Source organism: the organism of the source record quoted next, unplaced genomic scaffold, assembly GCF_019419815.1.
Source record: "Pyrus x bretschneideri cultivar Hongxiangsu unplaced genomic scaffold, Pyrus_bretschneideri_v1 Contig5, whole genome shotgun sequence".
NCBI lineage: Eukaryota > Viridiplantae > Streptophyta > Magnoliopsida > Rosales > Rosaceae > Pyrus > Pyrus x bretschneideri.
The window spans coordinates 1082448-1094272 of record NW_025999787.1 but is presented as its reverse complement, the minus strand read 5'-3'; the positions used below and the strand labels follow the sequence as shown (position 1 = coordinate 1094272).

Sequence of the window (11825 nt, the reverse complement as noted above, 5' to 3'; positions counted from 1 at the left end):
TGTTACAAGCAGTTTTTTCGAATGCTACTTTGAAGTGGCAGCAAAGATTCGAACTCTGGAGGTAAATCATTTACTGGATGATTATTGGTACTGTAATTCTTCTGCAATTCTGGTGTCATAAAAGAGGTCAAACACACATTCATCATTTTCCCATTCCTGAGCATAATTATTATTTGGTGCTATGGTCTAAAGTAGTCTCAAATATAGAGCAATAGGTTATTCGAAATACTATGCAACCATAATTCTACTTCCTCATGATTGAGAGTTGAGATACATATAAACACTAACTCATCTTTTAAACTTCCATTTCCAATTTGTTAATTTATGTATACGTTCATATATGTGTCCAGTTATACATTGTTTTGTGTTGTACGAAGTTAATACTACTTAACTTCGTACACTTTTTTCAAGAAAAGCTTAGTTTCCCATTTGAGAATTAGTTGGATTTCGTGCATGGATGCGAAAGCATGACTACGGTCCAATTAATTCTTGAATTGTCCCATTTTTTGGACAGTTTGGGAATGCAAAGTTATGTGTTGTAGTTTGCGGTTCATGGATTAAGTTTCGATAGTGGAAATTTTGGTAACATTTCTTGATGTTCTTCGAGTACACGGTGGATATTATGTATCTAAAGTGTGCACTTGAAGAACTGTAAGGAGATGCTGCCGAAATTAGCCCACGTCAAAATTTAATCCATTGGAATCGTAAATTACGACACATAACTGTGCATTCCTGAATGGGATAGGGCCCTTACCGGAGGAATAAGGTGACAAAATAATAGTTAAAGTTGTTGTAACTCTTGTACTTTTATTGGGATTGCAGACAAAATGGACAGACAGTGGATACATATTCATAATAGATGTGCTATTCAGTACTTGGATGGAATAGATGAGTTCATTAAATTCGCCACTAGACACAACCTAGCTTCAACTCATATCCGATGTCCATGTAGGAGGTGTAACAACTCAATGTGGGAGACATTCGAAACTGTTCGATTTCATTTAATAAGAAATGGGATGATGGAGACCTATACTACTTGGTATCATCATGGAGAACGATTAGCCCAAGCTTCGTCTTCATACGTCACACGAGTGGAGACTGCTGAATCTAATGTGGATCCTAGTGAACAAGTTATGAATATTCTAAATGACGTTTATCCATACGCCTCGAGCAACACCAATCAGGAAGGGGGAGATGACGATCGTCCAACCATGGACAATGAGGCATTCAAAAACTATGAAAAACTATTGAAAAATGCGAAGCAAGAATTATATCCAGGTTGCGATAACTTTTCAGTGCTCACAGCAATTGTGGAGTTGATGCATGGTAAGATCAAGTTTCGTTTGTCAAACAAGTGCTTTGATTACTTTTTGGGAGTTATCAAGAGGATGCTCCCAAAGGAGAATTGTTTACCTGAAGATCATAAAAGTGCCCAAAAAGTGTTGAAGGGTCTCGGATTGGGGTATGAAAAAATTCACGCATGTGTAAATAATTGTATATTGTTCTATAAAGAGAACAAACAGTTGGATAAATGCCCTGTCTGCAATGAGCCGAGGTTTAAAGTGACATCACAGAATAGAAAGACTAAGATTCCACAAAAAGTAATGCGTTATCTTCCATTGAAGCCTAGGTTGCAGCGATTGTACATGTCGATGCATACTGCAACCGACATGAGATGGCATAAAGAAGGACGGGTAAATGACGATGTTATGAGGCATCCTGCAGATGGAGAGGCATGGAAAGAATTTGATCGGATGTACCCTGATTTTGCAGCTGACCCGCGCAACGTCAGATTGGGACTTGCCACCGACGGATTTAATCCGTTCGGGGTTTTAAACCAAATCCACAGCACTTGGCCAGTTGTTGTTTTTCCTTATAATCTGCCGCCTTGGAAGTGCATGAAAAAAGAATACATGATGTTGACTCTATTAATTACCGAAGATCCAGGAAAGTCTATTGATGTGTATTTGCGGCCATTGGTTGATGAGCTAAAAGATTTATGGGAAAATGGTGTTCGTACGTACGATAAGTATACTGGGCAGATGTTCACCATGCGAGCGGCAGTGATGTGGACAGTAAACGATTTTCCCGCGTATGCAATGGTTTCTGGGTGGATGACTAAAGGTTATTTGGCATGTCCAATATGCAAGGAGAACGTAACATCGTCCTGGCATGCGAGAAAAGTTTGTTATCTTGGTCATCGTAGATGGCTCCCTTGGGATAATGAGTGGCGTCATAATGATAAAGCCTTCCATGGCACAAAAGAGACTCGGCCAAGACCAAGAGAATGGTCCGGAGATGAGATTTTGGATCAGTTAAATCGATTGGAATTCGGTCATTTCGGCAAAGGGGTCAGTAAGCCCAGACCAACTACACATCTGAACTGGACACATAAAAGTATGTTATTTGAGCTCCCGTACTGGTCAAAGTTAAAATTGAGACACAACCTCGATGTTATGCATATTGAGAAAAATGTGTTTGATACTTTGGTCGGGACAATTCTAGACATTGAAGGAAAAACAAAGGACACCATCGAAGCCCGCCTCGATTTGGAACGAATGGGCATTAGATCATCCTTGTGGATGAAGAGAGTCGGTGGTACATTGAAGAAAAGCCATCCATTTTTTACAGTTAAGCCGAATGGGAAGAAAGAGTTTTTCAACTTTATTTCTTCTGTAAAGTTTCCAGATGGGTATGCTTCCAATATCTCGCATTGCGTGAACGTGAAGGGGTGTAAATTTTCAAACTTGAAGAGTCATGACTGTCATGTGATACTCCAACGCCTTCTTCCGGTTGGTATTCGACACTTATTGCCTCTTGATGTGGTGAAACCAATCGTATTGTTGTCGAGATTTTTTTCGCAGTTGACTGCAAGGTGTTTGCGGAAATCAGATGTTAAACAATTGCAGGACGACATTGTGAACGTCTTATGCAAGTTCGAACAGATATTTCCCCCAGCTTTCTTTACAAGTATGATTCACGTGATGATTCACTTGCCAGATGAGGCATTGCTTGCCGGACCAGTGAACTATCGATGGATGTATCCAATAGAAAGGTACTTAATTAAGCGTCTATATATATAACAGATTCATGATCAATGAACGCTTTGAATAATTTGTTGCATACCTTTTATTTGTGCAGATATCTTAGTGAGTTGAAAAAGTGTGTTCGAAATAGGGCAAAGCCCGAAGGATCACTGGTGGAGGCATGGGTTGCATATGAGTCACTTACCTTTTGTGCAATGTATCTTGAAGATGTTGAGACAACTTTCAATCGTCCTCAACGCAATAATGATGGTGGTGTCAGAAAAGAGAAACTGTCTGTTTTTGCCCAAATTGCACGACCATTTGGTGATCCTGTAAATGGCGAATCGTTTACCAAAAATGACATGGAGGTAGCTCATTGGTTTATACTCAACAATTGTGACGAGGCTTTGCCTTACCTTGAAGAGCATGAACAATTGATGAAGCGGGAACATCCTTCACATTTATATGCTAAGAAGCACCGTGACTTGTTTCCTTCGTGGTTTCACGCACATGTAAGTTGTATGTGGTTTGAAATGAGCATATTTTCCAACTTGTTGATGCATTTCTTTAAATTTGGTTACACTAATATGTTAACTTTTTGTATATGTCATATTAGATGAAGGAATTGAAGGAATTGAATTCACCCTCTTACGATGAAGAATTATATAACTTGGCGAGAGGACCGCTTCACGTTGAATTGTTCTCGGGTTGTCATGTAAACGGGATCAAGTTCTTGGGGGCAACACGTGATGACAAGTCGTCTACTCAAAATAGTGGTGTTCATGTCCCGGGTGCGGGCGACAGTGAAGACATTGATTTTTATGGCAAACTAACTAGTGTAGTACAATTGCTTTACAAAGATAGGTGTCAAGTGATACTGTTTAAGTGCCTTTGGTTTGATACAAACCCACATAACCGAACGAGTGTTAAGCGAGATCATGGTTTAGTATCAGTAAACACTACGACACATTGGTACGATGAAGACCCATACATTTTGGCAACTATGGCGAAACAAATATTCTATCTAGATGACCCTAAAGCCGGCAATGGTTGGAAAGTTGTTCAGAAGATTGAGCGAAGAGGGCTATATGATATTCCGGAACTAGATCATGATGACAACGACGACATTGCTGACCAACAGTTATCATCTTCGATAGAAATTGGTGAAGAAACACTCCGAGATACTAATATTGTCCAAGAACCGTTTGACATACCTGGAGTACCCGAATTCGAAATATCAATTGACCTTGGTGATTTGCCTCAATACAATGCACCAGAAGAGGCAAATGAAGATGAGGACGAATGGGAATCCGGAAATGATAGTAGTGAGGATAGCGAGAGTTATTATTGTAGTTCGGATGAGGATTAATATAAACTTGTAAAGGCAAAAGCAGGAGGCTTGGGCTTGGAAGAGATGGTTTACTACCTTCATTGTTTGCTAGAGTACACCCAAAACTGCGCACTCCCATTCATTCTCAAATCTGGGTTGGTATTGTTGCTGGCATTTTGGCAGGGTTGTTCAATGTGAAGATTCTTTCACACATTCTTTCAGTTGGGTCCTTGGTAAGTCATTGCCCAAATTTGTTTTTGGTTTAGAGAGGTTGTTCAATTCTTCTTTATGATATTAGTGGAGGCTGGGTCAAATATTTTGACATTACAATAACATACATGCATTTCCAACAACATTATGATAACTTCCGTTTCATTAAAGAGGAACTTTCAGTTGCACTGTGCATGGCATGATGTCATGGATAATAGTAAAATTGTAGGAATAGTTGCATGGATTTTGAGCCTTCTTCTAAGATTAGTTGCATGGATGTGATGTTAATGCATGTAGCTATCGGTTTACCAGTTACATTTAGTAAGTGATCAAATTGTAAACTAAGACTGAAAAATGAAATCTTGAGAAAATTTGTATGCCAGAAGACGTGTAATGGGAAGAATGCTTAGTTGAACGAGTTGTGTATTTGTTTCCTAGTCTTCCATTCAATATCTGAAGTTCTGAACAAGAGAGAACAAGTTGTGAATGATTCAAACAATAAAACTGGACTACTTGATCTTCTTGTTCATCTCACAAAACCCAGGTGTATATGTCTGTCACTATACCGAGAATGTGCATTATTGACTGAATCTTTAAATGATTGTGTTTCTCACTCCAGGAATCAAGAATTTCGAAATGTCTGATTTATTAAGTAGATGTGAACTAAACCAGAACTGTTGGAAATTGCAGGTTCTGGTGTCAGTACTGATATCTGGACAACCTATGCTGCAATGATTATGATTGTATCCGTCATCCCATTTCTTATTGTGCAATTACCGCAGCTCCTTGATTCCACCTCTGCTAGACGCCTTGCAGTTCTGATTTCACTCATTGTCTATGTCGCGCTTTTGCTTTCCTATTGCCTTTATCAGGTAATTGTAGTTGTCATGCAGCAAGTCAGCAATTACATAATCTGTGTAGTGTAACAAATCTTTTCTTCGTTTTTCTGTTTGCTAAACTTAGTCTTCTTTGTAATTTACGTCTAACAAATCTGTCCATTTTCTTTCATGTGTAATTTGCATTTCCATGCAAAGATTTATGCTTTAGTAATCCAACATTGTCAACTTTTAAGAAGAAATAGGAAAAACAGTTGAAGATGACATAACAATTGCTTACTTATTTTGGGAAAGAAGGGTGTTTTGGTTGTTTCATTATTAAAGGGTCCGAGTACTTTTAAGGGCATTAATATTCTGTATGTTCTTTCATACCAAAAGTTTGGATACCCTTTGCGATTCTGTCATGCTAGTTCTGTAGCTAACCATAATCTGTTTAAATTTTCTTTTTCCTGGTATTACGATTTGGATCTTCACACTTATTTTCACTGCTATCGACTTATATTTAATTGTGGGTGCAGGTGTTTCAGCCTTGGATCCAGAGGAGGAAAATTGCTTATGCAAAGCACAAGCATGTTATATCAGGAGTCTTACAACATCTGAAGAAGCATGCATTGGGAAAGCTTCTTAATGATGAGGGTGAACCTGATGAAGAAACTATCAAATCGTTAGTATTTTATTTTAGTATTATTGATGGAGTAGTTAGTCATGTCTGTTCTTTGCGACTCTTGTACTTTATTCTTAGAGATTATTCTAACGAGTTTTCTGATTGTACGTGTGTCAGGTTGTTTGATACAATTGATGCGGATAAGAATGAGTTTCTTTCAGCTTCCGAATTAAAAGCACTAATTGTAGGAATCCGGTTTGATGAAATACAGTTTGATAACAATGATGCTGTAGCTAAACTGATGAGTGATTTTGACACTTCTCATGATTCCCAAATCAGTTTTACTGAGTTCTATGCTGGTATCTCAAAATGGCTCAATGAGGCAAAGCGTCACGGAGATACCAGTACTGACTCTGGTAATCATACAATGAAGTTTTTAACAGACTTTCACAAGGTAATGTTTGTTTATTTAGATAGATTTAAGGTTTGCTTATTTGATACGACTTTTCTATGCTAATCTTTTAATGCTTTGTCGAGTACAGCAAACAAAAGAAGAGCACGCTCTTTTGGGGGCGAATGGCCAAAGTGATGAGGTTGTCGAGGGTGTTGAGAGTGTTAAGTGGACCTCCATCAAAGCAGGATTAATGTTGTTGGTAGGAACTGTGATTGCAGCTGCATTTGCAGATCCCTTGGTAGATGCTGTTGATGATTTCTCCGATGCCACAAGCATTCCAACTTTCTTCATCTCATTCATTGCACTACCTCTGGCTACTAATTCTAGTGAGGCTGTATCTGCTATTATCTTTGCCAGCGGCAAAAAGATGAGGACTGCCTCGTTAACATTTTCTGAGGTTTGTATTTCATATTTCCCGTTCATGTTTTGTCAATCTGCAAGCCTGATAATACTTTACACCTTCAACAGTTGTATAATTTATCGGCGGGAGCTTTTAAAATATGTCATAAACTTTTAAGTTTTAGGCTTTCCCATTGACATATTGCACTCGCATGCCAAAATCTTTTCTACAGTGTCCATCTGAAATCCTATTGATATACTAGTAACCAGTATCTCAACAATAATTAGCGTAATTGCGACTTATAGTTAGCCAATAATCTTCTTCTGTTGGTTTAACAATGTCGATTGTTGAAATATGACCTCTTCATCCGTTTCTTGTTGCAGTTGTACGGTGCAGTAACCATGAATAACCTGCTCTGCCTAGCAGTATTTTTGGCTCTGGTTTACATTAGAGGATTAACGTGGGACTTCTCAGCCGAAGTCCTGGTGATTCTCATCGTTTGCATTGTAATGGGTCTTCTAGGTAGTTTCCGCACTGTCTTCCCTCTTTGGACGTCTTCAATTGCTTTCCTACTCTACCCATTCTCCCTGGCACTGGTTTACGTCCTTGACTATTTTGGATTTGGTACTTGTTGCAGTGTTAGTTGTATGTACCTGTTCCACGGTAGGTTATAGTAAGATGTATCATTAATTCATAGCCCATTAAATCTTTCCAAATAACTTTGTTGGAAAGAGTATGGTGAGAATATTCACTGAGAGATCGACATACATAAACACACATTATTGATTGCTAGCGTAGTAGTGCAAATCTGTTTGAGCAATTCATTCGGTGTTATTTTCTTTTGGTCAATGAATTTGTTTGATGTCTTGTTTCTTGAACAATCGATTCTGTCTGTTATTATTTTTATTACTTTTAAAGGAGCAAATTAAAGACTGGGAATCTCGTGCTCGGTTGTTGGAAGACGAAATCAGACAGATGAAGTCTGGAAAAGCAGAAATGGAGGAGAGACTGAATGGCGACATCGCACAGTTGAGGGCAGTCATTCTTGAGAGAAGCAACCAAATGGAGAATTCAAACAAGGCCCTTGATGCAATGAAAACAAAAAGATATGAGCTCAGCACCAAAGCCACAACATTACAGGCAGAGGTGAGTTCAAGAGACTTAATCCAGCAATTTCAAGGAATGGGCAAAAAATCTTGTTTTTTGGGGGTGGATAGTATAAACTCCATAAAATTCCCCTCCTCCTCAATAACACTCTTTCCTTTTTACCTTTGTGGACGAGCTCCCAGATGCACACGAGTACAGCCACGATTGCCAATGAGCATGCCAATGAGCGTATATTGAGGCTTACGTGGAGAGGAACATAGATTAACAGCATGCCAATGAGCGTATATCTATAAGGCAGCTATGCTTCTCGCTCGAACATTACAGGAATCAAGAGAGTTCCAGTTTTGGCAACTTAAGCTTAAACATGTTGTCATCGTTTGTGTCATACATAAAATTTTGAGTGCCTTTTTTTTGTATCGGGGTCTAAAATGGCCAGTTGAGCGATGAGCTATAGGCCATGCCCTCTCATGGTTAAATGAATGTGAAGTTTGTGTAATGTAGTATACATATAGATGCAGAGGGGTCCTGTCTTAAGGACCCATTTGAGTCACAAATTTACCTTGGAAAATGGTGGAGAGGGCAGAAATTTGCATGATAATTTTGGTTTGGTGTTTGGTTTTGGGGTTGAAATTGGCTGAAAGTGTGTTTGCAAACTTAAGACACATGACTACATATTCATGTGCTCTTTAAAATTTAGGGAAAAAAAGGCATACGGACTTTGTTTTTAAGATTGTAAGTCTTTCTCAAAAGTTTACACCTCCATTTACAAAAAAATATATTTTTTTTAAATTTGCACATACCACACATTGCCACATAAATATTACTTCAAAACATTAAAACATTTCTCGTTCAAGTACTATATCTACACTCGAAAATAAAAGCCTAATAAAAAAAATAATACATACACTACTAATATATTACAAATATTAAATGTGCAAGGATAAAGAGTTTTTGTTTCTAAGATTGTAAGTCATTCTCAAAAGTTTACACCTCCATTTACAAAATCTTCAATTTACATCGATCATCATGAAATTGTATTCAATTTACACCTACATCTATATAATTATTATAGTTTTTACTTTTTAGGGATATAAAATTATTAAATAAATGTATATAATTATTAATATTATAGTTGATTCATACTTTTATTAAGTATATAAATTATAACATAAGATTTTGTGATATCCACATCCACTAGTGTAAATATTTGAAATTGAAGATCGAATTCATTCATCGTATTCATATAGGGTCAAGGAGTGTAGCTGTAAAAAATCATCAAAATCGGAGTTAAAATAACCGTTAAATCGTGATTTTTCGTTTATAACCGTTGAAAAGCTTTGTCCCGTTACTTGATCTCTGAATGTTTTTTTTTTGTGATTTTTTGCTGATGTGATCTCCAAGCATATACAAACAATTTTGACGGTTTGGATCGTTGAAATTAGTTTTGGAGAATTCGTAAAACGATAGATTGACTAACACTTAGAGTTTATTTATACTTTCATTAAGTATAACATAAGATTTTGTGGTATCCACTTGTGTAAATATTTTAAATTGAAGATCGAATTCGTTCATCGTATTCATATAGGGTCAAGGAGTGTAGTTATAAAAAATCATCAACATCGGAGTTAAAATAACCGTTAAATCGTGATTTTTCATTTATAACCGTTGAAAAGCTTTGTCCCGTTACTTGATCTCTGAATGTTTTTTTTTTGTGATTTTTTGCTGATGTGATCTCCAAGCATATACAAACAATTTTGACGGTTTGGATCGTTGAAATTAGTTTTGGAGAATTCGTAAAACGATAGATTGACTAACACTTAGAGTTTATTTATACTTTCATTAAGTATAACATAAGATTTTGTGGTATCCACTTGTGTAAATATTTTAAATTGAAGATCGAATTCGTTCATCGTATTCATATAGGGTCAAGGAGTGTAGTTATAAAAAATCATCAAAATCGGAGTTAAAATAACCGTTAAATCGTGATTTTTCGTTTATAACCGTTGAAAAGCTTTGTCCCGTTACTTGATCTCTGAATGTTTTTTTTTTGTGATTTTTTGCTGATGTGATCTCCAAGCATATACAAACAATTTTGACGGTTTGGATCGTTGAAATTAGTTTTGGAGAATTCGTAAAACGATAGATTGACTAACACTTAGAGTTTATTTATACTTTCATTAAGTATAACATAAGATTTTGTGGTATCCACTTGTGTAAATATTTTAAATTGAAGATCGAATTCGTTCATCGTATTCATATAGGGTCAAGGAGTGTAGTTATAAAAAATCATCAAAATCGGAGTTAAAATAACCGTTAAATCGTGATTTTTCGTTTATAACCGTTGAAAAGCTTTGTCCCGTTACTTGATCTCTGAATGTTTTTTTTTTGTGATTTTTTGCTGATGTGATCTCCAAGCATATACAAACAATTTTGACGGTTTGGATCGTTGAAATTAGTTTTGGAGAATTCGTAAAACGATAGATTGACTAACACTTAGAGTTTATTTATACTTTCATTAAGTATAACATAAGATTTTGTGGTATCCACTTGTGTAAATATTTTAAATTGAAGATCGAATTCATTCATCGTATTCATATAGGGTCAAGGAGTGTAGCTGTACAAAATCATCAAAATCGGAGTTAAAATAACCGTTAAATCGTGATTTTTCGTTTATAACCGTTGAAAAGCTTTGTCCCGTTACTTGATCTCTGAATGTTTTTTTTTGTGATTTTTTGCTGATGTGATCTCGAAGCATATACAAACAAGTTTGACGGTTGGATCTTTGAAACGAGTTTCATACGATTCTTTTCTTATGAAGTTGAACGGTATATATATTTACTAAGTACATTTTAATTTATTTATTTATTTCGTACTTATAATACTTAACAAATTGACTGTATATATGAAGAAAAAAAAATATTGTGGGTTTTTGTTAGAAAAATATATTATTGTGGGGTTTATGTTAAAAAAAAAATTGAATTTGAAAGGAGGAAAGTCACATTTTTGGTAATTTTTATAATAATTTTTTTTTTCCAATTAAATACTTTGCGTGACGCCTTAGTATGATGGTCGTGCAAACATCTTTGCGCGACGTCGAATTAAACACCTACGTCGCGCAAGGTGTGCTAATTTTGGCGGTTCAATGGTGAAAATTAGGCGCTTTTTTTTTATTTTTCCAAAATTTTCCACTTTGCCCTCTTTATCTCCCTCAATTCGAACCCAAATGATAACCCTTAATTCTTTATCTCCCTCTCCTTCTTCTATTCGAACATAACCCAGAAATCTTGAACCATCCCTCTTTATCTCCCTCTTTCCTCTTCACAAATCTTGAACCCAGAATCCCATCCCCTTTTTTGTCCTGTAGACCCCAGATCTCCTTCTCTCCTCTTCATAAATCTTGAACCCCAAATCTTTCCTCTTCACCATTCTGTCCCAAATCTTCATAAATCTTGAACCCCAAACGATGTCTAAGATGGGGAATTTCATATCACTCTTCACGCATCCTACCATTTTTTGTTTTCTTTGCAATGATTCTCTATGTTTTGCATGTGCTGTTTTCAAGATTCCTGCGAGTCTATGAGTTTTCCTGCCAAGGTCCACCGAGCTATCCCGTCATCGGGTGCTTCATTTCCTTCTACAACAACCACAACCGCATCTTGAATTGGTACGCTGACCTCCTTGCAGAATCAACCACCAACGCCATCGTCGTGGCCCGCTCCGGCACACCGTGGAGTACATGCTCAAGACCAGCTTCAACAACTTTCAAAAAGGCAAATCCTTCACTGAAATTCTTGAGGATTTTTTGGGTATATTCATTAATTGTGCTCGGTGAGCTTTGGCGCGCCCAGTAGGCTTCACATAAATCTCGAAGCCGACGCGAATCAACTCCCAAAATCAAGGTAAGGGTTTCTGATTTTC

General features: G+C 36.9%; 2 protein-coding genes across 2 annotated transcripts; both read left to right on the top strand.

Annotated features, from left to right (window-relative positions):
- The first annotated feature begins 1019 nt into the window (after positions 1–1019).
- On the top strand, positions 1020–4395 carry LOC125470278. The gene is made up of 4 exons (XM_048569121.1): positions 1020–2397; positions 2506–3055; positions 3142–3538; positions 3643–4395. The coding sequence occupies exons 1-4, from the start codon at positions 1020–1022 to the stop codon at positions 4393–4395; spliced, it is 3078 nt and encodes a 1025-aa protein (XP_048425078.1).
- An 822-nt stretch (positions 4396–5217) lies between these two features.
- Positions 5218–7489, top strand: LOC125470438 (sodium/calcium exchanger NCL-like). Its single transcript, XM_048569461.1, has 5 exons — positions 5218–5438; positions 5921–6066; positions 6184–6460; positions 6549–6857; positions 7184–7489. The coding sequence occupies exons 1-5, from the start codon at positions 5298–5300 to the stop codon at positions 7472–7474; spliced, it is 1164 nt and encodes a 387-aa protein (XP_048425418.1). The 5' UTR covers positions 5218–5297; the 3' UTR covers positions 7475–7489.
- Positions 7490–11825: the final 4336 nt, after the last annotated feature.